General features: G+C 37.5%; 1 protein-coding gene across 2 annotated transcripts; it reads right to left on the bottom strand.

Annotated features, from left to right (window-relative positions):
• Window positions 1-1,489: 1,489 nt before the first annotated feature.
• Window positions 1,490-25,768, bottom strand: LOC106869554 (uncharacterized). Of its 2 annotated transcripts, XM_089357986.1 has the most exons (13): window positions 25,606-25,745; window positions 22,510-22,643; window positions 19,519-19,658; window positions 17,494-17,667; window positions 16,872-16,919; window positions 15,229-15,286; window positions 13,710-13,795; window positions 12,085-12,115; window positions 10,924-11,212; window positions 9,871-10,009; window positions 8,650-8,795; window positions 5,767-7,115; window positions 1,490-5,575 (listed from the first exon to the last, which is right to left on the bottom strand). In XM_089357986.1, the coding sequence occupies exons 2-13, from the start codon at window positions 22,577-22,579 to the stop codon at window positions 5,538-5,540; spliced, it is 2,568 nt and encodes an 855-aa protein (XP_089214112.1). In that variant the 5' UTR covers window positions 22,580-22,643; window positions 25,606-25,745; the 3' UTR covers window positions 1,490-5,537. The 2 variants fall into 2 exon arrangements, with proteins under 2 accessions (XP_089214112.1, XP_089214111.1); XM_089357985.1 differs by having other exon boundaries at window positions 1,490-7,115; window positions 25,606-25,768.
• Window positions 25,769-25,852: the final 84 nt, after the last annotated feature.

Below are 25,852 nucleotides of genomic sequence, written 5' to 3'. Positions count from 1 at the left end.
GGTTAAGAAGTTCACTTCACATCCAAAGGTTCTGGGTTCAATCCTACTGAGACACTTTAAGAAACCTACTTCTATCATTTCCTCATTGACAAATGCCTTGTGAATGAAATTTTGGTTGACAAACTTTTCAGAAAGGCGAGCTGGCAGAAACATTAGCACGCCGGGTGAAATGCTGAGCGGTATTTCGTCTGCCTTGAGATATTTGTTCTGCAGCTATTGACACTCGCACCATCATACAATAAACCTGAAGTTGGTCCATTGAAATCTGAACCCAACAATGCTATTGCTGACAAATTGAGCTATAAGATAAATAAGCAATTAATTTGTGATATTAGTGGTACGAGATGACTGATTTTGCGTAAACAGGTTGGTGTACAGAGAAAAATTGTACTTCAGACTGTCTCTAGAAGGATTAAAAGTACAAAGATTTGAACTCAGAATGGAAATAGAATGCAACTAAATATGGTAAGGCAGAGGTCAATATAACTGCCATCCGTCTATGTACAATTGTATCAGAGTCAATAAATACTAGTTAAGCACTGGGATTGGTTTAATTAACTTACACACTCCTCTAAAATTGCTGATTATTTGCCAAAATTTGAAACAATTATTATCATTAAGATGGCAAGCTAGCAGAATCATTAGCATACTTAGTGGTAATTTAACCAGCTCCAGTACTTAACTGACATCAGTGAAATTTGAGTGCAGACTATGAAGGGATGTAACTAAATACCACAAGATAACTTGGTTTGATGCTTAACCCCTTTTTAAAAAAAAAAAAAAAATCTATTTCCATACATAACAATGGTTCCTTAGAGACAAAAGGCCTCGTATTGATAAGGATGGAGGGAGAAATGGGAAAATGGAGCACCCATGGTATTCCCAATGGAAATTAGAACTTTACAAACAAAATGGGAAAGAAAGGTACCTGCATGCAGATAAATTTTTTTGCAAATTATAATGTGGCTTACAATGCATGGCCTACCCAAGCTTTTTAATTGAACTGAATCCATTTTTTTCTAAAGTATTACCATTATAGATATTTATACTCTGGTGAAATTAAGAAATCAAATCATTAATAAACAAAAACCTTGAATCCATCACTGTCCACACAGTTGCATATCTACATACGTATACACACGTGTCTATGCACAGAGGTACACCATGATCTATACACACACAGACGAAAGTCGATTCATAAGAAAAAGAAATTGAACAACATATGACCACTTGCTTATTGGGAAACTAAGTTTAATCAAATTTTTTTTAAAAAGATAATCAAACCAAATGTTCATCATTTTGAGCCACTCACCCAATGAATGTAGTGAAAATCCGTTCAGCCATTTTCCAGTAGTTTTGCAAATACAAAGATGAGTGATTGTAATACCCTACTTCTGCTTATGGTTCCCAAAGTGGGTGGTACTGCCCCACTGGAGCAATAATGGGGTGGCCAAAAGGGACAATGAATGTAAGAATAACAAACTAATGGTTTAATTAGGTTAAGTTTTATTTGTGAAATAAATAGTTTGTTTTGAATTTGCTTCAGAAAGTGGTCTGCGTTTGTGGTGCTGAATGAGGGGGAGGGGAGGGCACTTGGAATGTGGCCCAGGTACGAGGGGGGGCAGCATCCTGAAACAATTTGGGAACCACTAGTTTACAACAACACAAGTTATAGTCATTGTATTCTGGGTGGTTGCTGGAGTTCTTTTCTTTTTGTTGTAAACTGCTGACCTGTGTTGTTACAGATCAATTCACGATAAGCATAACATCATTTAACGTCCATTTTTCATGCTGGCATGGGTTGGACGGTTTGACTGAAAACTGGTAAGCTGCCCTAGGTTCCAGTCTGAATCGGCATGGTTTCTACAGCTGGATGTCCTTCCTAGCACCACTCACTCCAAGAGTGTAGTGGGTGCCTTTTACATGTCACTAGCAGCCACAACTGTGATCTCACTTGGTTTGACAAGTCTGCTCAAACACGGTATAATGCCAAAGGTCTTGGTCACTTGTCACTGCCTCCATGAGGCCCAAAGTTCAAAGGATGCTCCCAATTGAGCATACAGTGATTATGGATCAGCGTTAAATAACAGATATACAAATAACAGTTTTTGTCAAGAGTAATGGTGAAAACTCTAAACTGATTTAAAAATCAATACATGGAGAGAGGGGAGAAAAAAAGAAACAAAGAAATAGGAAACAGAAAAAAGATAAAATTTAATTTCACACACACACATGCAAAAATTAGCATAATCTCATTTATAATGAGACGAACTCTAGTTTCACTTCATACACAAATGATGCCTAAGTGTCTAAATACATTTCTGCACACACACTTTCACATATATACACAATATATTACATAAACATTACGATATGTCAATTTGTTAAAGTTATGCAACATAAAAACCCATTTTTCATCTCACCAACAAAAGGTACTCTCAATGTTAGTAGGACAATATTTCCTTTTATTATTTCTTGAAAGATTCTTTTTAAATTAAAATTATCATTTATGCAATATTGTCGTTATTATTTCACTGAGAGAAACAATTTCAGTGATAATTATTTTTACAGTACAAGGCAAAACATTTATGTATTAATGTTTCTGTGAAATGTGCTCCTTAAGCAGTGTTCGTGGTTTCCTTCCAGCACAGGGCTTAACAACCACCCGTAATTTCAGCAAAAGGATGAATTTCCCCCGCCAGGGTTGATGTTTTCTTCCAGCAGAGGACTTACATTGACACATAAATATCAATAAGTGCATGACTTTCCCATCATTGGTGATGTTTTCTTTTAACTCAGGGCTAACAACAACCCTTTATTTCATTTGTCAATAACGAATCCTCCTTCAGCAATTCTTTCAGTACAAGGCTAACAACAATCAATCCATTATTTCAGTAACAGTATTGAATTTCCTAACACAGTGGTGGCAAATTTGATTCCAATGCAAGGCTAACATTGACACATTACTTCAGTTTCAGAATTATATTTCCTTAGGAGTGGTAAAAACCTCTATAATTGGCTAATTATTTGCCATGGAAACTTCAGTGGGGAGCAAGTACCACAACCCAATTTCAACCCATTTTGCAGGCTTATTCATAGATTCTCATTCAAAGAAAGAATGCCCTCCATACTACCCCCCCCACCCCCCCAAAAAATTACATCTGGAACCCAGAGGTCGTTTAATGCAGTGATGGGCTGACATTTGTAACCTTGACAACACTACAATAAAAAAAAAAATAAAAAAAAAAATTGAATTGAATACTGCTAATTAGTATTAAGTTATTTAGTGGAAATATTTAAATACCTAACACGAGCTAGTTGATGAGGAATCAAGTAAATGTTGAAGAAATGTTAATCAGCATATTTCATTATGGAGATATTAACAGCCACCCAGGACACTGCCAAACAACAAGAACAATTACAATGGAGATATCCTTGTGATTATATTTGTGAAAACCAGCAGCAATAAATGGGGAGGGGTGATCCTGATAAACATGTTAGGAACAGTCTCTTTCTCTTTTTCACTCCATTTGTGTCTGTCTACATGTACAGGTCAATCACTACCAATATACCTGTCTATATACAACTGGATCGACCACAATACTGTATACACAGACACTGTTACATTAATAAGTACAATCAATCTACTCAGTTATGTCAATATCTATCCTCCCAGACCAACCACAAACCATCAAAGTGCTTATCAACAGACAGGGTTATTGATGGGTAGTAGGGAAATCAGCATATCCAGATATCTAATCAGACTAACATGTTCCACTGCTACCTGCCAGTTCTATCTACCCTCATATAGTTGCCCACAATCTAACCATACCACCACACAATTACGTCACCTATCCACACTGCCACACACGCCCTGCAGTTTACCCATAATGCCACATAGGTTAATCACACTCCATCTTTACCCATCACACCATAGTCTATCCAATCATTAACATTGCTGTCATTTACACCGTGTCTTGTAGGTAGACATACGTGGTGTCAACCTACGATTCGTGTTACCGCTGGGTATGTAGTCTAACCGAAACGTCTTGTGTCTGTCTGATAGACGTTTTAGAAGTCTTGGCTTTGAAACTGCTTCTGGAGTCTTGCTCAGTGTACTGTTAGCTCGTTTAACTGAAAAAATGTTCTGTTTGTCAAGAGCCTTGTGTGAGAAACCAGTCAGAAGCAAATCTGTTTTTTCCAGTACCACTGAACATGGTTTGGCGAGGGCAGAAAACTTTTTGGAAAATTCACTGCTTTTAGAATCAGTTAACATGGGAGATTTTTTAGGCGTTATTTCTTCAATGCTGAGAAAGCCGCTGTCTTTGACATCAGCATAACTGTCGTTCTTTAAAGCATTCCAGTCTGAAGTTGCTACAGTCTCATCTGATGCAGCATCTTCTGTGTTGTCCGCAGCTAGCTTAACCAAGGAGTCAGTTGTATCACTTTCACTTTTGGAGGTGCTGGTGCTATTAGACACCTGAGGATCTGAAGAACATGAACTACTATACTGAGAGCTTTTGTAATCAGACAGTAAATCACACTGTATTACTAGAGGGACCGAGCTACTGTTTATAGTTTGTTTAGTGTCCTGGCAATCAGTAACAAAACCACAGAGTTTTTTACTTGGCTTAGACTTCTGTGTGACAGATTTTGCCAACTTTGATGATGATTCTGTTGAATGAGATAGCACGGATGGTTGAATTCTGAAACCACGACGAACTGACATTCCACAATCTTCAATGTGTGATGTTGCAAAGTTAGATAACGAGACAAAACCGATAACCGGTGAAACCTCTCGTTGTTCTGAAGTTAGTGATGGATTTAGCTCTGAGCTAGCAGAAGAGTCAAAGAAGCTTGAAGATGATGAAGATGAAGCAGCTAGCTCCGTCACTTGCACTGGCGGATGTTGATGATCTACATTACTGACATTTTGTGTATGTGCCTCATTATCAGATAAACAATCTGGTACTGCAGCAGAAGTGTCAGATATTTGCTCAATATCAGCGCCAACATCCTGTGCAGAGTCGCACTGAGATTGGAGAGGTAATTCTGTAGAAATACTTGGTGAGAAATTGGTTTCAGCTGTCAGAGGGGCAGTAAGTATTGTTGATAATGGTGAAAATGAAGTGTTTACTTCAACAGCAGTTACAAGATTTGGTAACATATTGAAATTTTGCACAGGTAAGTTAAATGAACTTTCAAAGTTTAATACAGGTAGCGGATCATAGGTTGCAGTAGAATTCAATGGAAGCTGAGCCTCATTAGATTGAAAAGGGGAAGCGGTTGTGAATGCTTGTTCGTTTATACTAGTTACAGTAGGAGGCATGAGGTTTTGGAAGTCTACAGCTGCATGACTGTCTTCTGAGATATTTTGGTCTTGAGACTTGAAGTCGGCAACATGTTGAGGCAATTGGACCTGATTAGACACTGATGGCATGGTTGGAAGTTCAGAGTCTTCACAGGAAAATACTGGTGAGAAGATCTGAAATGACTGTAGAGTTGAAATGGCAGTAGAGTTTGGTAGACAGCCAATGTCAGTACACGACAGATTGTTGATTGAGGTAGGTGGTACCTGTGAAGGGAAAGGAGTTTCTACAGTATTAAAATTATAAACTGAAGATGCAACAGAGTCCAGATTCTGAAAATTTAGATGTGTAGGAAACTGTATGTCTTGGATAAGAGGAGTCGGAAAACTCTGAACAGGGATACTAATTGGTGAAGTGTGTTGGAGACTAGCATCTGTAGGATATTTTACTGACTTACCATAAAGTTTCTGGTCAGATGTGGTTTCAGGCTTATGAAGAGAATCTTCATTCAACAAATGTGAAGAATTTGGAACAGAAGTAGACTTGGGCCTGGTGACAGATTCTGTAGGAGAACAGGTGTAAGTACTGCCACCTTCAGGAATTTGAGTCAAAGGAGAGGATTTCTTTTCTGTATTTGGACTATGGCGAACTGAGACTTCATGATTAGGACAAGCTTCTTGTACTGAATCCCAAGAGAATGATGTTCGGTGACCACCAGCTGTTTGTGAGGACGGCTCACTGAAAGGGCCATCACTGTTACCTAAAGTCCATTCGAAATCAGAATGATCAGTAAGAAGTACTTCAGAAACAGTTTCAAAAGAAATATCTGAAGAATAATCACTCTTAAAGATTTCCTGAGGATGGAAACCTATGAATGACTCAGGTGATTCATCATTAAACAATATCTTCTTCACACTCTGTTGGCTCAAAACCTGCCATTTTTCTCCAAGCTTGACTAAACGCTGACGTTTAGATTGCGATTTCTTGTGGGAGGATGAACGAAAGCTGCGCTTAACCTGAACAGTGTGATTGGCTTCTGGGCTATTTTCTGGAGAACGATTTGTTGTTAATTTATCCCACTTCTCCAGAACTGGTGGTGATAGATTAAGGCATACATTGCCAACAGGGGATTTTATGGTCTTTTGCTGTTCACTCAAACAAGCATGTTTTTCACTCTTTGGTGCTTTATTACATTTGGGGATTGGGAACTTTTCTAGTTGTGGTGGAAGACAATTTAGATAAGGTTTGTAATTTTCCTGTTCTGAATTTTTTAATGACTTACTAGGAGCAGTACTGTCAGGTGGGATGTCGTTTTGCAGGGTTGATAAATGTCTTTTTATTTTGTTTGGAAATTCTAAGGGTTTTGAAGGTGAAATTAAAGGTTCTGCCTTAGCAGTCATAGCCGACAATGAAACAGCACCCTGTTTGGCCTGTTTATTACAAAGTGAAGATTTATCATTGCAATGACGATCCAAGCGACTAGGTGAATTAAACAAACATTTAAATGGACTTCGAGTAGGACTTTTCCAAGAATTTTCTGAAGACTTCTTTGTAATTTGAGAAACTTTCTTCAATGGAGTTTGTGGATTTTCTAAGGCCAGTGACTGAGCATCAGATTCTTTCATCAATGGGTTCTTTGTAGCAACATCTTCTATGGAGACATCACAGGAAGAGAGTGAATACACTGTTATGGAATGACAATGTTTTTCAGACTGTCTTTTGGTTTCTTGAGCATCTGAGCTAGAATTTTTCAAAGAAAGTAGCATCACTTTGTCTGTTGATTCAGAGAATTCATAATCTCGTTCGCTACAAAAAACAAAATTTAACAATTAAAAAAAAAAAATGGTCACAAGATACATCACGTTTAGTCACAAATATTATTTACATTCATAATAACGTTGAGTTAAAGTGTTGATCTACTGACAAAATGGTTGTAAGTTCTGATCATACCAATGTAATTGGGTTATGTCCCTCGAACAAGATACTGACATGGCTACTCTTATTTCACAGCTGAATAGCAGTAAGAAGGTAAAATGAGTTTTCTGTACCAAAAACATTTGCACCAACAAATAAATTGATCTAAACCATCCAAATATATTAAACATTCACACACAATGGACTTCACAGTTTCCAGCTACAAAATCCATTTGCTAGACATTGGCCAACCAAGGCTTACAATGAAACTGAACCCAAAGCCATATGGTTGAGAAGCAAACTTCTCAGCATTAGAGCCATGACTGCATCTTTGACTGAGGACTGGCGAACCAGATTGCTGCACCAGGCTTCAATCTGATCTGGCAGAGATTTCTACAGCTGGTTGCCCTTCCTAATGCCAACCACTTCAAGAGTGTAGTGAGTGCTTTTACGTGCCAGTCAGGTGGTACTGGCAACAGCCACGCTCAAATGGTATTTTTAACATGCCACCTGTACAGGAGCCAGTCTAGCGGCACTGGCAACAACCTTGCCCGAATGTTTTTTCACGTGCCAGTAAGGCGATGCTGGTAATGATCACGCTCAAATGGTGCTTTGTATGTGCCACCAGCACAGAAGGCAGACAGCTGCTCTGGCAATGATCACACTTGGATGGTGCTGTTAGAGCTCTACTGGCATGGGTGCCAGTTGTCGAATTTGGTTTGATTTCGATTTCGCAAGCAGAGGTTAGTGTCCAATGAAAGAAAGGTATGCAGAAGTTGGTTGGTTACACCCCTGGCAAAGGTCATGGTTTATGGTCTCACTTGGCTTGCCGGGTCTTCTCACACACAGCATATTTCCAATATATATATATATATATATATAATATAATATAATATAGGATAAATTCTTTATAAGAATTTATCAAGTAGTCAGCGTGAAAAAAACCTCATAATGAAAAAAATTTCGTAATGAAAAAAATTCGTCATTTTTTCATAAATATAAATAATTTTATATAAAGGGCATTAACTGTGTAGTAATGCCTCACGCTTCGAGGGACTAAATAAGTCAAAAACTACCAAAAAATAAGCAACATATTTACTGAAATATGTTGCTTATTGTTTGGTAGTTTTTGGTTTATTTAGTCCCTCGAAGCGCGAGGCATTACTACACAGTTAATGCCCTTTATATAAAATTATATATATATATATATATATTATATTTTATTTTCTACTTAATGCAAGATGGCACAAAATAAACTTTCTCTTTCTCCATGCTACCCTGTTGATGGCTATGATTCGTACCAGTTTCCATGTTCATGTGTATGTGTGTGTGTGTGTATGTTTATGCATCTTCATTTATGTATACATATCTGTGAAGGTGTATAAATGCGTACATACATATCTGAAGAGTAAATGGTGATACAGACCTGTTGTCATCAGATGATGACACCATTTCAGACACAACATTCTCAACAAACTGATGGATAGCTCTACCATGATCTATCAGTTTGTCTAGCTGCTTGTAATTAGCTTCATTCTTTCTAAATGCACAATGCTCAGTGGAATTAAGGTGCTGTTGGTGGGAAGGAGATAAAAAAACAAAAAAACAAAAAAACAAAGAATTACAATGGATAATTCATTAAGCAGTTGTGGCCAAAAGTTTGGAACATTTCTTTTAAAAAATTAAAAATATGCTCATGCACAGTTTGATTCAAATATGTAAAACATATATACTCTTTTACTTGTTTCAGTCATTTGACTGTGGCCATGCTGGAGCACCGCCTTTAGTCGAACAAATCGACCCCAGGACTTATTCTTTTTAAGCCTAGTACTTATTCTATCGGTCTCTTTTGCCAAACCGCTAAATTACGGGGACGTAAACACACCAGCATCGGTTGTCAAGCGATGTTGGGGGACAAACTCAGACACACAAACATAAATATACATATACACGATGGGCTTCTTTCAGTTTCCGTCTACCAAATCCACTCACAAGGCTTTGGTCGGCTCGAGACTATAATAGAAGACACTCGCTCAAGGTGCCACGCAGTGGGACTGAACCCAGAACCATGTGGTTGGTAAGCAAGCTACTTACCATACAGCCACTCCTGCACCTATATATTTGGGCATTTAATATAAAAATTCTAATTTTCAGAATTATGTTCCAAACTTTTGGCCAAGTAATAATATGCTGCAAATTAAATATAACTTTGGGCATTTAATATAAAAATTCTAATTTTCAAACCTATGTGCCAAACTTTAGGCCACAATCGTATATTTTAGAATTTTTAAGGACTAAAACAGTGGTTATCAATCAGGGTCCATACAAAATTTCATTGTTAAAGTTTCTGTGCTATGAATTGTTTATATTTCTACAACAGACACAATACTTTGACAATTTATTTTATACAATTCCTTATAACATTTAATTATAAAAATATAAGGGGATATTTTAAAATATAGAATGGCTATGAGGTTCCTCCGTGCCCTGGAGTAAAAATCAGAATTAAAGGGTATCCACAGGTAAAAAACAGTTGGGAACCACTGGACTGAAGTACAAAGACAAACATACCACTTTGTCACATGGAAAGGGGAGTACCATTTTCACTACAACAAATATGTATGTACATACATTGAACAAAAATTACCTTTTTAACATCATCAAAACGAACATCACAACATTCACAGAAACCCTGACGAAGTTTCTTCTCTGCAAGCTTCCTTCTCTCCCAGTTCACTAGACGCCGCCCAGGGACCTTCTGTGATGCAACCTGTTGACTGAGTGTGCTACAAGGAAAGAAAGGAAAATATTTATAATAATAATAATAAGTGATTCTTAACAGATACATCTAAAGGGAGGAAACAATTAACTACAGTATGTGACTGGATGGATGAAAGGCAAAGTTGATCGTAGACAGATATGAACATAGAACATAAGCTATGGCTGTGTGTGTGCATGCACACGCATGCTTAGTATTGAGTTTGCATTTCTGTCATCTTGACAAATGTGCAAGTTAACTGTAAGCAAAAGCTTTACTGTTCCTACAGTGTTTACAATACCAGGAATATAAACTGATGTGTGCGGTCAATTTGTTAAAAAATATATTACAGCACTTTGCATCAGTGTAGTTTGGTTTTACATACGGATACTGCACAGCAAGTGCAACTGGGCTTGAAAACACAAAGAGCTTTTTTTTTTTCTGGAGAGGGAGGGAGAGAGAGAGGGGGAGAGGAGAGAGAGAGTGTGTGTGTGTGTTTACAATTGCTTGCACTAATATATATATAAATAAGACACACACACAAAATCATGTCTACATAGATATACGAATAAAGCAACATACACAACATGCATTAATATACATGTAGAGTAACCCCTTGCTATATTGCAGTCCACCTACTGTGGTTTGTTATCTAAGCTTACGTGGATTCCTCTGTGGTTTTGTTTTGCATTTATAATAAAATAAATATATACAAATTACAAAAATAATTAAAAAAAATATACAGTATGGTACTGTTTCTACTTCGCAGATTTTCACCAATCGTGGGTGTTTTTGGAGTGTAATACCCACGATAGTCGAGGGATTACTGTATGTGTGTGTATATATATATATATATATATATATTGATGAACCTGCACTTTAACTGGATTCACAGTAAAAATTCAACAGAGACACACAGCAGAGAGAGACTAAAGCAATTACCATTTTTTGGTCGTGTTGTTGTTGTTATTGTTATTGTTGTTGCGAGTTAGATTGGCTGCATTCTGTGGTGCTCCAGACTCTGCTGACCAGGCAACAGGAACATTGGCATTATCTTTATTCGCTGGCTGAGGTTTAGTGGCACTGACACAATTCAGCCACTCATCAAAGGGACAGCTGCTTGGTGCTGAGGACAAGTTAATGTGGGGCCAGCTAGTAAACTCCATCACGACTGGACGATAATGTTTGTTGATTGCTTCAAACTTTATATAGGGCTTCTTTAAGTATTTCACTGTGAAGAAAATGAGAATTCTATTTAATTTGGTATTTAAGCCCAAATCAGCCTGAAACCAAAGCATGCATAATGAAAAGTGATCTAACAATTACCATCATCACCATCGTTTAACGTCTGCTTTCCATGCTGGCATGGGTTGGACAGTTTGACTGAGGACTGGTGAGCCAGAAGGCTGCACCAGGCTCCAATCTGGTCTGGCAAGGTTTCTACAGCTGGATGCCCTTCCTAATGCCAACCACTCCGAGAGTGTAGTAGGTGCTTTTTATATGCCACTGGCATGAGGACCAGTCAGGCGGTACTGGCAATGACCATGCTCGAATGGTACTTTCTTTGGGAGCCAGTCAGGTGGTACTAAATCCTTTGGAAGTAACTGAATCAGCCTCAGTACAATAGTCATTGCCAGAGCAGATCGTTACGAGTGTCACCTTACTGGCACTTGTGCTGGTGGCATGGGAAAACACATTCGAGCGAGGTCATTGCCAGTGCAGCTGGACTGGCTCCTGTGCAGGTGGCACGTGAAAAACACCATTTTGAGCATGGCCGTTGCCAGTACCGCCTGACTGGCCCTCGTGCCGGTGGCATGTAAAAGCACCCACTACACTCTCGGAGTGGTTGGCGTTAGGAAGGGCATCCAGCTGTAGAAACTCTGCCAGATCAGATTGGAGCCTGGTGCAGCCATCTGGTTCACCAGTCCTCAGTCAAATCGTCCAACCCATGCTAGCATGGAAAGTGGACATTAAACGATGATGATGATGACACAGCAGTTACTAAATAAATTCATCTTTTGTTGCAGGACTTGGACACCGAATGTATAGGGACAAGAGATATTTTTGTCAACAACATTAACAATAATCAATATGTCAACTTACATTTTCCTATTTTCCTTCTTTTCTGATTATCCTGGAAAGAAAAAAAAATCAACAATTACAAAACTGAACAAATGGATATACAATATGAGGCAGATATATAGGCAGAGGTGTTAAAGAGCTGGACTACTGACCACATAATCGTCAGTTCAGAACTTTCTAGTGCTGCTATATTTTGAGCCCTGATCAAGAGACATAAACTTAATGTGTGTGTGTGTGTGAGAGAGAGAGAGAGTATGTGTCTTTGTGTTTCTAATTCCCCACTGATTGACAGTCAGTGTTGGTTTGTTTACATCCCCAGAACTTAGCAGCTGAGCAAAAGAGAGTGATAGATTTAAATAAGTTCTGGGGTCAAATTGTTCGGCTAAACCCTTCCAAGTGGTGTCCCAGCATGGCAATAGTCCTATGACCGGAACAAGTAGAAGGGAACCAACTTATCTCTAATTCCCACACAAAAAAAAAAAAAAAAAAAAAAAAAAAGGAAAAAAATTGTAGAGATGGAAAATATTTGTGGAACTTTGAGATTTGTGTACTGTAACATAATTACAAGCAAAATCACCATCTAAGATATTGACAACTGACCACAAGGATGTAAGTTCAATTCATACTACTGTATGACTGTTCCAGCTTGCCTAACAAAATATAAATACAGATTTCATGGCTGAATTGTTTTAATACAGGAAAGAAAACCCCATATAGCTCGTTGCTAGTTTGAAAAACATCAATTACTTTTTGTCTGTTTGATCTATATTCAAATTTATAACTCAGGAACATTAGCTGCAGTAAAACTGGAGACTGCTTAGAACATCAACATACTGCATTAGTAACCAAATACAGAAAACACATACACAAATGTCTTCCTCTTGTCACCTTTATTGTTGTCTTACCTCACCTATCCTTCTTTCTCAGAATTGAAATGTACTGGAATTTTCTTCTTGTCAGTGTTCTTGCAGACAACAACTTAAAGGTAATAATTGAATAGTGGTGGCACATGGCCTGGTGGTTAGAGCAGCAGACTCATGGTTGAGGGATCACAGGTTCAAATCTCAGACTGGGCGATGTGTGTGTGTGTGTGTGTTTATGAGCAAAACCCTAAGCCTAAGCCCCATGCAGCTCCGGCAGAAGGTAATGGAGAACTTCTGCTAACTCTTTCACCACAACTTTCTCTCATTCTTTCCTCTTGCATCTAGCAGCTCACCTGTGACGGATTGGCGTCCCATCCAGGTGGGGATCCTATATGCCAATGAAACCAACCCTTATGAGCCAGGCATGGCTCAAGAAGCAACAAAAAACAACATACAAACTGAATAACTTTCACAATCTAGGAAAGGTGGGGGCTTAAAAATGATCATAAGCATTGTCCCTTTTTTTCTCTGACCTTCGTTTTAATGTCCCCTTCTCTATTGCCAGATATCCTTCTTCTCACCAACCCTCACCTGTTTCCAAGTAAGATAATATCTCCCCATGACCAGACATTGTTTTACAGAAGATTGCAAATGAAGGCCACTGCAAGTCTGATAGTAACACTCATCTACAACTATCATGTGACATCAAGGCAAGGAGTTACCAACTCTCACTTTCTCACACGCACATGTACAAAGCACAAGGAACTGGGGTTTAACATTTACCACAATTTTGGCTTTTAAGCTTGATGCACAAGCTGCTTTGGCATTCTCTAACAGAGTCTTCTCTTTGTTGATCCATTTCATTAAACCTACGGAAAAAAAATTACAGAGATTACTTTAAAGTACTACAGGAAAAGAAATATGGAATCTTTTTTAAAACGGGGGCCACATTTTTCATTAACGAAACCCTTTGAAACTTGGAACACTGGTAGAATGTGTCATATAAAACATCTTTTTCTCTTAGTCTTCTTAAAAAAAAAAGAAATCCATAAGTTATTCCATGTTGAAGTTGTCGTATTTCTGTAATTTCAACCAATCACTGACGTCCATTCAGCCGATATACATTAAGTGCCGACTACATAAACAAACGATTCTGAAACAATTAACCCTAACCCTAACCTTAGGGTTAGGGTTAAAGCAAATAAAACGAAGGTATGGAGATTAAATACGCTTTACATCGCTTAATCAGCCAAAGGAGTAAATGTAAACAACTGAATACTTGTCAGTGATTGGTTGAAATTATCGAAATAAGACAATTTTTTACATGAAATAAATTTGAATACAAAAATATTTTTCTGTTCTATAACACAAAATAGATAAGTATACGAAGTTTGAAAGTCTTTCCGTACCAAAAACACTACGTAAAACATTAATGAAAAATGTGGCCCCCATTTTAAAATAGATCCGAAATATGTGCACATGTATGCATGTTTATATACACATACACACACATGCAAACACGTTACTATTCATATCTATAAACATACACAAACACACATCGAGGCTTCAGGTTAAGTTTTTTGTGAGACATCTTTGGCAAGTGTCTTCTACTCTAAGTCCCTGAATAACTGAAGTCTTGAGTGGATTTGGTAGACAGGTACTGAGAGAAATCTATTGTGTGCTGCATGTATATGTGTGCATTTTTATGTGTGTCTGTGTGTATATAAGCAGTTCAATCCCACTACTAAGCACTTTGGGCAAGTGTCTTCTGTCATAGCTTTGAGTTCACCAATTTACTGTGAGCAGAATTACATTGGTAGACACCATCATACTAATATAAAGGAGGAGCACTTTGTCGGTTATGACGATGGGGTCCCCAGCTGATACAATCAATGGTACAGCTTGCTTGTGAAATTAACGTACAAGTGGCTGAACACTCCACAGATACGTGTACTCTTAACATAGTTCTCAGGGAGATTAAGCTTGACAAGGCTGGCCCTTTGACATACAGGTACTACTCAGTTTTGCCAGCTGAGTGGACTGGAGCAACGCGAAATAAAGTGTCTTGCTCAAGGACACAATGTATCGCTTTTCATGAATAAATACAAGAACAAGAAAAATTTGAAGTGTTCTAATCTGGGTACTGGTTGTGGTTTGTTCAGTGCTATTGCAAAGACACTTGCCCTAGGTACCATGCAAACAAAACTATATGGTTGGAAAGAAAACTCCTTAACCACACAGCCATGCCTACGTCTATAATGTAAGCAATAATGATGATGATGATGATAAATATTTTCTTTACTTGTATAGGGCACAATCTTGACTCCAAGTTTTCTTGCTTTGTCAACAATATTCTCAGGCTAAAAAAGAAAAAGGAAATATAATAAGAAAAATGAGACCAAACTGAAGAGAAATTATACTCTTACCACCGGGTACCACACACACACACATTTTAATGGGGTAGGCATAAAGAATTTTTTCCATCCATCCATCTTCACTCGCTGTGTCCATAGGGTGCAATCAGAAGCAACCATCCACTTTCCAGCTGGATCAAGCGAGACTATGGATATTATTGAACCATCTTGGTCTACCTCTAGGTCTTCTGCCAGTTAGCTTGGTTTGAAGAATTCTTCTTGTGATACTTTCTTGTAACATTCGAATAAAATGTCTGTAGAACCAAAGCTGGGACCTTTCGATGAAAAGAAAGTAGTGACTCAACATGGAGAGGCTCCCTGTTCTTCAGGGTAAGCACCCTGAAACATTACTTCAGAGAACCTTTGCAGGAACCCCATCTCTACTGCTTGTATTTGTGATCATATCCTTTTCGTCATTACTGAACAGTCATGGGCATTGGTGAAGAATTTATATGCAATAAAGAATCGACAGACAATATGGCGTAGAAACATTCTAAAATTATGTAAAGGTGATGCTGTAGAAAAATCAAACCAACATTTAAACAGGCATTAATTTAAATGGGACCACTTTAATTCACTAACTACCGCCAATCTTTTTCACTTTATCAGAATACCTCAACATCGTTAATACATGCACAAACCAATAAAGTCATGAGAATAACAAAGTTCAGTGGATTCATTACATGTATGTGATTTATTTGTTACCAGTCTGGTTCCAGGAGCAACTCATAATTGAATGAATGGTATTAAACCTTTTGCTATCACATTTCTGTTGAAACACACTGCCTTCGTTTCAGGTAATTTTGAAAGTAAATGATTTAGTAAAATAAGTCATTTTTAAGCCAGTGTTGGAATATAAATAAGAAATTTTGATGGAAGTTTGTAATTTAGATTACTTGAAAACAGAAAGTTTGTATCATAGAACCAGAAATTAGTCTCAGGCGGGTTGCCATCAAGAGTTTATGTTGCTGCACTCCTGTCATTTTCATATCTCTGGCAACCTCTCTTCCTATTATTATCATATATCCAAACACCCAAAATTGAACATAATTTTGCATTTGTACATTAAGCCTTAAAGTAACTACATTTTACCACTGTCTTTAACGAAGCTTATCATTGATGTGAAGTAATTTACATGATATTACATCTCTGAAACATTATTAATAATGTTAAATTCAAATTATGATAAACGTAAACAAACAAACGAAGTTTGCTTTTAGAAGCGTTGAGATGTCTTAGAAAGTTAAAGAAGTGATTTTAAATTCTCAATCGCAGAATAATGCTAATAATATAGCCTGAACAGGATAAACTACCCCTATTTTGCAGAAAAAAGTGTTGGCAGCCAGAATGATGTATTGCAGTTACACAACATATTCTAATCTCTAACAAGTCCAGCTTCGTGTTAGGTCACTAGAGTTTCTATAATCATTACAGATACGAGGTCAGTGGTGTTTCTATGACCCATAAAGACACCAATTGCATTATTTCAGAATGGGAAAAGAGAAAGACAATAGAATAGTGATGAACTTACAACAGAATCTATTTTAACACATTGTAGCATGGCTTTTCCACGAGTAACCTGGTAAAACAAAGAATGACATAAGTTGTGTTGAACAATTAAGGAAATATTGACATTTTCACATTTACCATTAATGAGATGGAAGGGAGGGGGACACAGTTATTCTACAGACAAATTGACAGAATGTGGGATAAAATGCCTTGCTGTATTTATTCCAGCTTCTTGCATTCTAAGATCAATTCCTTCCAAGGTCAAAAGTGAAATAATAGCCAAGGTTGATGGATTGTTGAAATTGTTAGACCATCAGTTGGATGTCTTGCAAGTATTTGTCATGGCCCTGAATTCCAATCCACCCATGGCCTGCCTCTATGGGAGGTAGATTTAACCCATCACCTGGCTCTTGAAGCAATCAGATCAGGTCTCCTGTTTGCAGGGACTTTCCTCTCTGCCTACTACCAGTCACTAGGAAGGGCATCCAACTGTAGAAACCATGTCAAAACAGACAACTGCCACCATCTAAATGTTTGCACAGGTGAGGAAATGATAACAGAAAGAGAGAAAATAATAACAGAAGACAGGAGGTTACAAAGTCATCTCTTTGCGAGAGATGTGGATGCAAGACAAACAGACATACCGAGAGAGCCTTTTTGTCAAAAGTTGAAGGGGATGGAGTTTGGCCACTGTTGAATGGGCTTGACATATAGACACTTGGACTTCCTGAGGCATTTGGATCATCATTTTTCTCTTTTACTTTTGACTGATCAGTAACAAAGTAATGGATCTCTTTGCTGAGGAATTTCTCAATGATCTGAAAAGAAAAAGAGAAAAAAAATTAATATATACACATCTCCACGAATTAACCTATCGGCTGGCTGTATGGTAGCCAACCCACTAAGACATTTATACACATAAATGCTATAAGTATAGAATCATTATAAAAGTAAATGTAACTACACACGCACACATATACGGATATACAGGTGTATAGGAATGAGCAGGCTGTATGGTTAACAGGTTCCCAGTACAACCACATGGTTTTGAGTATCCTGGTTAAGTGTGTTGCACTATAAACTCAAATGGACAGCATATTTTGAAGGGAATTTAGAAAATGGAAATAAAAGGCGAAGTCATGTGTGTGTGTGCTATTTACACAAATCTAAAAAATGGTTCTGTGTCCCACTATATTATTGACCAACAGATTAGAGAGTGATAAAATATCAAACTGGATGTACTAAATTCAATGTGTGTGTGTGTGCATGCATGCACATGTCTTTGTGGATATTTACACTCTGTACTTCTCCAAAAACTCTAAGTGCAGAGTGACGTTGACATTTCTCTGTCAACAAATTGTCCAGGATTTAGTGCTCCCTTACTTGAAAAAAAAAACAGCAAGAAGGGCATCCAGCTGCAAAAATAATGCCTCAAATAATATATGTTTGTTTAACCCAGGCTAACATGGAAAAACTGCCCCCCCCCCACCACCACCACCAAAAGCAAAAACAAATGAATATGTTAACATTATTTACATTTGACGGATATTTGTCCTCATCTTATTTGTTGTCAACACGTTTCGGCTAATATACCCTCCAGCCTTCATCAGGTGCCTTGGGGAAATTTCGAACCTGGGTTCTCATTCCTAAGGTATTTTTCGATGTTATTATTATTATTCAGGTGGCTGCCTGGAATCGAACTCGGAATCTTGGGGTTAGTAGGCTACGCTCTTAACCACTACACCATATACCAGTGGGCAATTTTAAAAAAATAAATCTTTTTTTTAAAACTAGCTTGTCTTTCAAACGCATATGACGTAGTGGTTAAGAGCACAGGCTACTAACCCCAAGATTCCAAGTTCGATACCAGGCAGTGACTTAAATAATAATAACATCAAAAAATACCATAGGAATGAGAACCCAGGTTTGAAATTTCCCCAAGACACCAGATGAAGGCTGGATGGTATATCAGCCAAAATGTTATGTTAACAACAAACAAGATGGGGACAAATATCCATCAAATGTAAATAATTCCTCATCTCTTAAATGTAGAACTGAAATGAATATGTTCTTTATATAAGAATACCTAAAAGTAACTGTGAAGTATCCCTTAAAATTGATAATTCTTACATGCATACACTGTTTGAAACAATTCAACACATGTAGCACATATAGAATATTGTATATAAGCACACAAATTGGAGGTAAAACTATTTTTACCATACTGGCAAATAGGTAGAGAGGAATACTTTAGTCTGGCTGCTGCAGACAACCTCTCTAATACCAGTGTAATGATAAAATGTATCCAATCTATGTCGAAAAAAAAACCAAGGTATTCTTCTTTCAGATGACATGGGACTACAAGAGAGCCATCCAAGAATGGTTTGGGGAGAGAACTTAAATAGGATGATAATGAAGGCCTTTTAATTTGTACTGTAGACAAATGAACTGGTAAGTCTACAACACATGTAGACATTCCACAGATACACACAAAGCAAATTTCAATATACATTCAAGAAAAGACTGAATGAATTCTAACAGGCATACACTAATATAACTGCAACCCACACATACTGAATTCCAACATGTACACACACACACTGAGTATATTTCAGTTCACATAAAGATGTAGATTGAGTGAAATTCAATGTCAAGTTAGATATACTTACTGCTCCAAATTTGCTTAAACTTTCTTCAACATTCCTCTGTTTTAATCCTCTTAAGTCAAGATAAATCCTTTTACCATCAAGTGGAAGTTTGTTTTTGAAGTCAAGCTTTCTTCTGCTATTTAGACAACTTTCACCTGAAGCTGAAATCGAAATAAAGTTAGAAACGTCTAAATGGACACAAATGGCAGAATTCCATATGATGTACCCAGTGCAAACTGTGGACATATAAGAGGTGCAGTGGGATCACAGGAAGGTTAACAGCAAAAGTAGACTTTTTCGTGTGGCAGATGCACAGAAACAATATACAATAAGAATACACAGGAAACAGATTTTCTCTAATGTTCAAGAGGACCCTTAGAGGTGGTTAATAGTTTGTTACTTAGGACATCTAGGTAACAGAATTAGCAGAAGAGAAAAGTGTTCTTAAAGTATAGTTGCTAAAATAAGATATACCAAATCCCCACAAAAGGGTTTGGTTGGCCCAGGGCTCTAACTTACTTAATTCTTCTTAAAATTGAACCTTGAATTATCTATAGATGGCAACGCTGAGCAGTTTGTTAGGATTGCCCAAAGTGCTGTGCAGTGGGACTGAACCTGAAACCACATGGTTAGGAAGCATGCAGCCATGCCCAGGCCTGTTATTTTAAATGGAAACATCATCATCATCATTTGATATCTGTTTTCCATGCTGGCATGGGTTGGACAGTTTGATAGGAGCTGGCGAGCTGGAGAGCTGTACCAGGCTTCAATTGTCTGTTTTGGCAAGGTTTCTACAGCTGGATGCCCTTCCTAATGCCAACCACTTTACAGAGTATTCTGGGTGTATTTTATGTGGCACCAGCATGGAAACCTTATTATTAAATGAATTCAAGTGAAAGAAAAGAGTGTACTGCAGAGAACAATTATAAAGAAAATATCCTGACAAAATGTCCAGCATTGACATCTACAGATAATTCAAGGTTCAATTTTGAGAATTAAATAAATTAGAGGTCACATAATGTCGAATAAGAGTTCTATCAATCTATTGAACAACTTGTAACTGAATGAGAATCTTTGCTCTGAATCATCTGATCGCAGCCTTCAGTGTGAACTGATTGTTAACCTCAATGTCCCACTACATAATCTCTCCATTCATAAACAATGGAGATAAAAAGCAACCATAAACACACAATTCAATGTCACAATAAAAAACTATTTGTGTTTCATTTTAAATTAACACTTTTGTTTTGAGCAATATAGAAACATTATTTAAATAATAAGTTCAAGGTACAAAAGATATGAGTTTTTTTTTAATTCAATAAATTTAAAAACAAAAAAACAAGGCGTGGCTGTGTGGTAAGAAGCTTGCCTCCCAACCTCTTGGTTCTGGGTTCAGTCCCACTGTGTGGCATCATGGGAAATGCATGAACTTTACAAATTCCCATCCCCACTCTCTCCTGCATGTTTATGTAAGAAACAATAGAGAAAATACTGCAATCCTCTTCCTTGCCTATGCAGATTTGGAGGTGACCTTAAAACCCCAACAAAGGTAGCTATTGTCTAAGCTTAACAACAGCCATCATCATCGTCTTCGTTTAACGTCCGCTTTCCATGCTGGCACGGGTTGGACAGTTTGACTGAGGACTGGCAAGCCAGTAGGCTGCATCAGGCTCCAATCTGATCTGGCAAGGTTTCTACAGCTGGATGCCCTTCCTAATGCCAACCACTCCGAGAGTGTAGTGGGTGCTTTTTATGTGTCGCTGGCATGGGAGCCAGTAGGCAGGCACTGGCATCGAATACATTTGGATGGTACTTTTTACGTGCCACTGGCATGGGAGCCAGTCAGTAGGCACTTACATCAACCACGTCCAGATGGTGCTTTTTACGTGTCTCTGGCATCGACCACGTTTGGATGGTGCTTTTCATCAGAGTAGTTTCTTTTTATTAACATTTAAAGAATGAAAAGTTAAGCTGCCTTTCGTATGATTTGAACCCCAAAGAAAATATCTAAGCCAGGACAGTGTCTTGTTCAATAAATTCTAGTTCAGTAATGCTGCTGTTACTGAAGATGTTGCTCTGAAACAGGAAGATGGTTCACAACCACTTAACATATGCAAATTTAAATAAAAGGAGGAGAATCACTGTATGGTGTACTGTATAGCAACCGTACAGGGTTTGCTGTACAAGGTGCAACATGGCTATCAGAAATGACATGTTGTAGGGGTGTAACATGGCTACCAGACAAGGTCAATTGTAGAGAATGCAGCATGGCTCTAAGACAGAGTACATTGTTGTTTACCCCAGGTCAATCCTAATCAAATGTATTTTAACTATGACTAATCAGTTTACTTAGGAGTATCTAGGACTACATTATTCAATATTTTCTTTCTTTTCCAAAACCAGATTACGACTATGAAAATGTGACTGCTATTTCTAGCAGGTTAAGTAATCTTGTAAAGGCCCTCTCACTAACTTCTGATAGAGTGCAGTATGAGGATATGTTATACAAGGTACAACATGGCTATCAGACAGGCTATGTTGTATGGAGTGGCTCATGTGTCAGGCAGAGCAAGCTGTATGTAAAATTTTAAATCCAGTTGCCTCTCAGTCTTACCAATTTACTACAGCCAAAAAAAGCAGTGTACAAACTTTGAAAATTACTTTCTTAGAAATATGACTGTGGCTGAAAAAGGAATCTCGATTACTGGCACTCTGTTGGTTACAATGGCAAGTGTCCCAGTTGATCTGATCAACACAACAGCCTGCTTGTGAAAATAACATGCATACCCTTAACATAGTTCTAGGAGAGATCAGTGTGGCACAGAATGCGACAAGGCTAGTCCTTTGAATTGCCAGCTGAGTGAACTGGAGCAATGTGAAATAAAGTGTCTTGCTCAAGGACACAATGTGCCACCAGGAATCAAACTCATGACCTTATGAACATGAGCCAAATACCCTAACCATTAAGCTACATGCTTCCACTAGATATCTTGATAGAATATAACAGCTCACCTAATGGTTTGGTTCCACTTGGGACACATGAATGAGAGCGATTGTCCTTCACAATTTTGTTCCTTTTCATTATTGTTTGCTGTGTCTTGTTTTTCGGAAGTGGTCCACACCAACTTGGTGATTTCAACAGTGAGCTACAATGAATTTTAAAAAAAAGGTTAAGATATTATAAATATTCTCAAATAGTGAAAAAAACTTGAAAATGTTTTAAATAATATAATAATAATAATAATAATAATAATAATGAAATTATTGTGTATAGTGCTCAAGTGCACTACAACTTATCAAAGGCGCATGTATAGTACATAGAATTATGTACAAAAGTCAGGAAAGTGAACCAGTGTAAGATTCATGATATACACATGTGCGGCGTGCTGGCAGAAACGTTAGCACGCCGAGTGAAATGCTTAGCAGTATTTCGCCTGCTGTTACGTTCTGAGTTCAAATTCCGCCGAGGTCGACTTTGCCTTTCATCCGTTCAGGGTCGATGTAATCGATTTAATCCCTTTGTCTGTCCTTGTTTGTCCCCTCTATGTTTAGCCCCTTGTGGGCAATAAAGACATAAGATATACACATGTGCATGCATAAGGACTGGGTAACGAAAGTTACAGACATAATATTTCTTCTTGTGAGCCGGCATGGCTATACACACATATACTTGGTCGCTCATTCTACTAGAAATTACAGCCAAATCTCTTTTAATTCGTTCCCTAGTGTTTTGAAATTGTAAGGACACTGAATAATGTCCTGGTTATACAAGATAGATGGTCACGGTTGGAATGCCTCTTTAATTATAGGTCTACTTGATCGGGGCTGGTCTAAGGTTAAATGAACAATAACCAATTATAGTACTATTATTTGTATTTACATGTCTATGAGGGTTACTTAACTTACTAGACATAGTGACCAAATAACACTATCATCTTAAAAATGGACCATCAGTTTTGTATACATAAATATGGTTAGTCTACATTACTCTGTAAGGGGCCTAGGATCAGTTTCCTGTGTCCTCTTGCGTATATATTCTTCCCTGGACAGGATGCTGGTCTGTTTGCAGGATTACTTATTGTTGCCAGTTGAGTGGACTGTGAAATGAAATGTTTTGTTCAAGAACACAACACATCGCCCAATCCAGGAATTGAAACCACCATCTTACAATCATGAGTACAACACCCTAACCACTAAGCCATGTGCCTCCACATACATAAATACTGTATATCATTATGGTTTTCATGCCATTCCTAATAAGTGTTTTTATGAAGATTGCAAGAAAACGAAAGAGGAGGGAAAAGGTCTTTTTTTAATGAGTTAATCAAAGCCTCTCTAAAAGGTAGGAGGAAGTTATCCTCACATCAGACGTGACCCAAAGAAATGAAACAGAGAGGACCCTGATAAAGGTATTCAAAGGCCATATGGTAGTGGTACTAAACAAGATAATGGATTAAATCTAACACAACAATTGGTTTCCATAATTTCCAGCTACTGAATAAGACCCTAGTAGAAGATACTTGCCCAAAGTGTTAGACAGTTGCAATTGAACCTTAAACCATAGAGTTGAAAATCCAAGTTTTTAATAACACAGCAACCTGCTGGGACGGTCACGCTATTACATATTAATATCAGGAACATAAAGTTTAGTCCCAGCTCAGTCCTGATTGAGAAAATCTATAATCAAAAACATTCCAACCACGACCAAGTCTGTTAACTTTCAGGCATCATGTATTTAATATTGCATTATCCAATGAAGTATACAATATCTATTTTTAAGAGTGTGGTTTAATAAAAATATGATTGCTTAGTACCAGGTTAAGCCAGATCCAGCAAACCTATAATAGATGTTTCTGGTAACCATTATATTTTCTATTCACACATATTGTAGCTAAGACTACATATATCTAATGCATTCATTTTTATGATAGTGTTATTTGGTCACTATGTCTAGTAAGTTAAGTAACCACTTAGTAACCCTCATAAGCTCGTAAATACAAATAATAGTACTATAATTGGTTATTATTCGTTTAACCCTAGATCAACCTTGGTCAAGCAGACCTATAATTAAAAAAGCATTCCAACCGTGACCATCTATCTTGTATAACCAGGACATTATTCAGTATCCTTACATTTTCAAAACACTCGGGAACGATTTAAAAGAGATTTGGCTGTAATTTCTAGTAGAATGAGCGACCAAGTAGAGGCTCCCAAGAAGAAATATTATATGTCGGTAACTTTCGTATAACCCCACATAGCTTATTTTAAAATGTCGTGACTTGAAATATAATACAGGCGCAGGCATTGTTGGTGGTTGTTTGCAATTGCATGGTCCCAGCTTTGACTATAGGCAAGGGTCTCCTACTACAATCTCAGGTTGTCCAATGTCTTTTTAGTACTCGAGCGAGTGTACTACAGCTTATTTATGTAAAAAGACAGCTCAGCTATTCGACAGAGAACGATAAATACCAGACTGAAAGAAGTACTGGGGCCGATATGACATACTAAAATCACCTCAAGTTGCGGTGATTCCAGTATGACTGGGTCGAATAATTGAAATCAGAAAACCAGTTATCTATAAATATATATATATACATATATATATGGATTGTGGCTATACACACATGTAAACGGTAGAAAAATACTCAATACATATATTAGAGTGTAATTACTCTTATCTAATGATGGATCCACTCCCTCGATATTGAGTGTTTCACATGCGTGCATTTCGTTCAGGCGCCTGTTGGATGGTTTATTGTATTCGTTTAAGGTTTTTGTAAGAGACCACAAGTTTGTTTGGAAGAGTAAATTAGTTAAGGGTCATTTAACGTTTCTTGGTGGATGGTTATTTTTACTGGGTAGGATCCGTACAAATGTTTTGAATAAACATCTATAATTTACAAGCATAGAATTATAACAGCTATGTCAGTGAAATTATATATTTTCTATTATAAATATTAACTGGCAAAAATCCAAAATCTAAAACAGACAATAACATTAAACAGACGACCGCAAACGCCTGAGATTTTCAAAGTGTTAACTGGAATTAATCGTTAAATGAACAGAATAACTTAATAGAAAATGAAGGAGAAATCAAAAATCACGAACCAAAGTACCGAATTCCAGAAGTACCATAGGAGATCGGGTGAAGAAAGCTTGCTTCCATAAGAGGAAATGCCGCAGATCAGATTCAAATTCTGGGCATTTCAAACAATCCATCCATTTTTACCGCCAAAGTGCTCCGGACTGAATTGAAAGCTACTTCCTGATTGGATGAAATTGCTAACTGTTGATGTTGATGTGACAGAAATTTTACTTAACGACGCCAATCGCAAGAAAACTTTGTTTAATTAAA

This window comes from Octopus bimaculoides, chromosome 9, assembly GCF_046866305.1.
Source record: "Octopus bimaculoides isolate indiv1 chromosome 9, ASM4686630v1, whole genome shotgun sequence".
In the NCBI taxonomy this organism is placed as follows: domain Eukaryota; kingdom Metazoa; phylum Mollusca; class Cephalopoda; order Octopoda; family Octopodidae; genus Octopus; species Octopus bimaculoides.
Note: the sequence above shows the minus strand (reverse complement) of the source record. Positions and strands in the feature narration are given on the sequence as shown.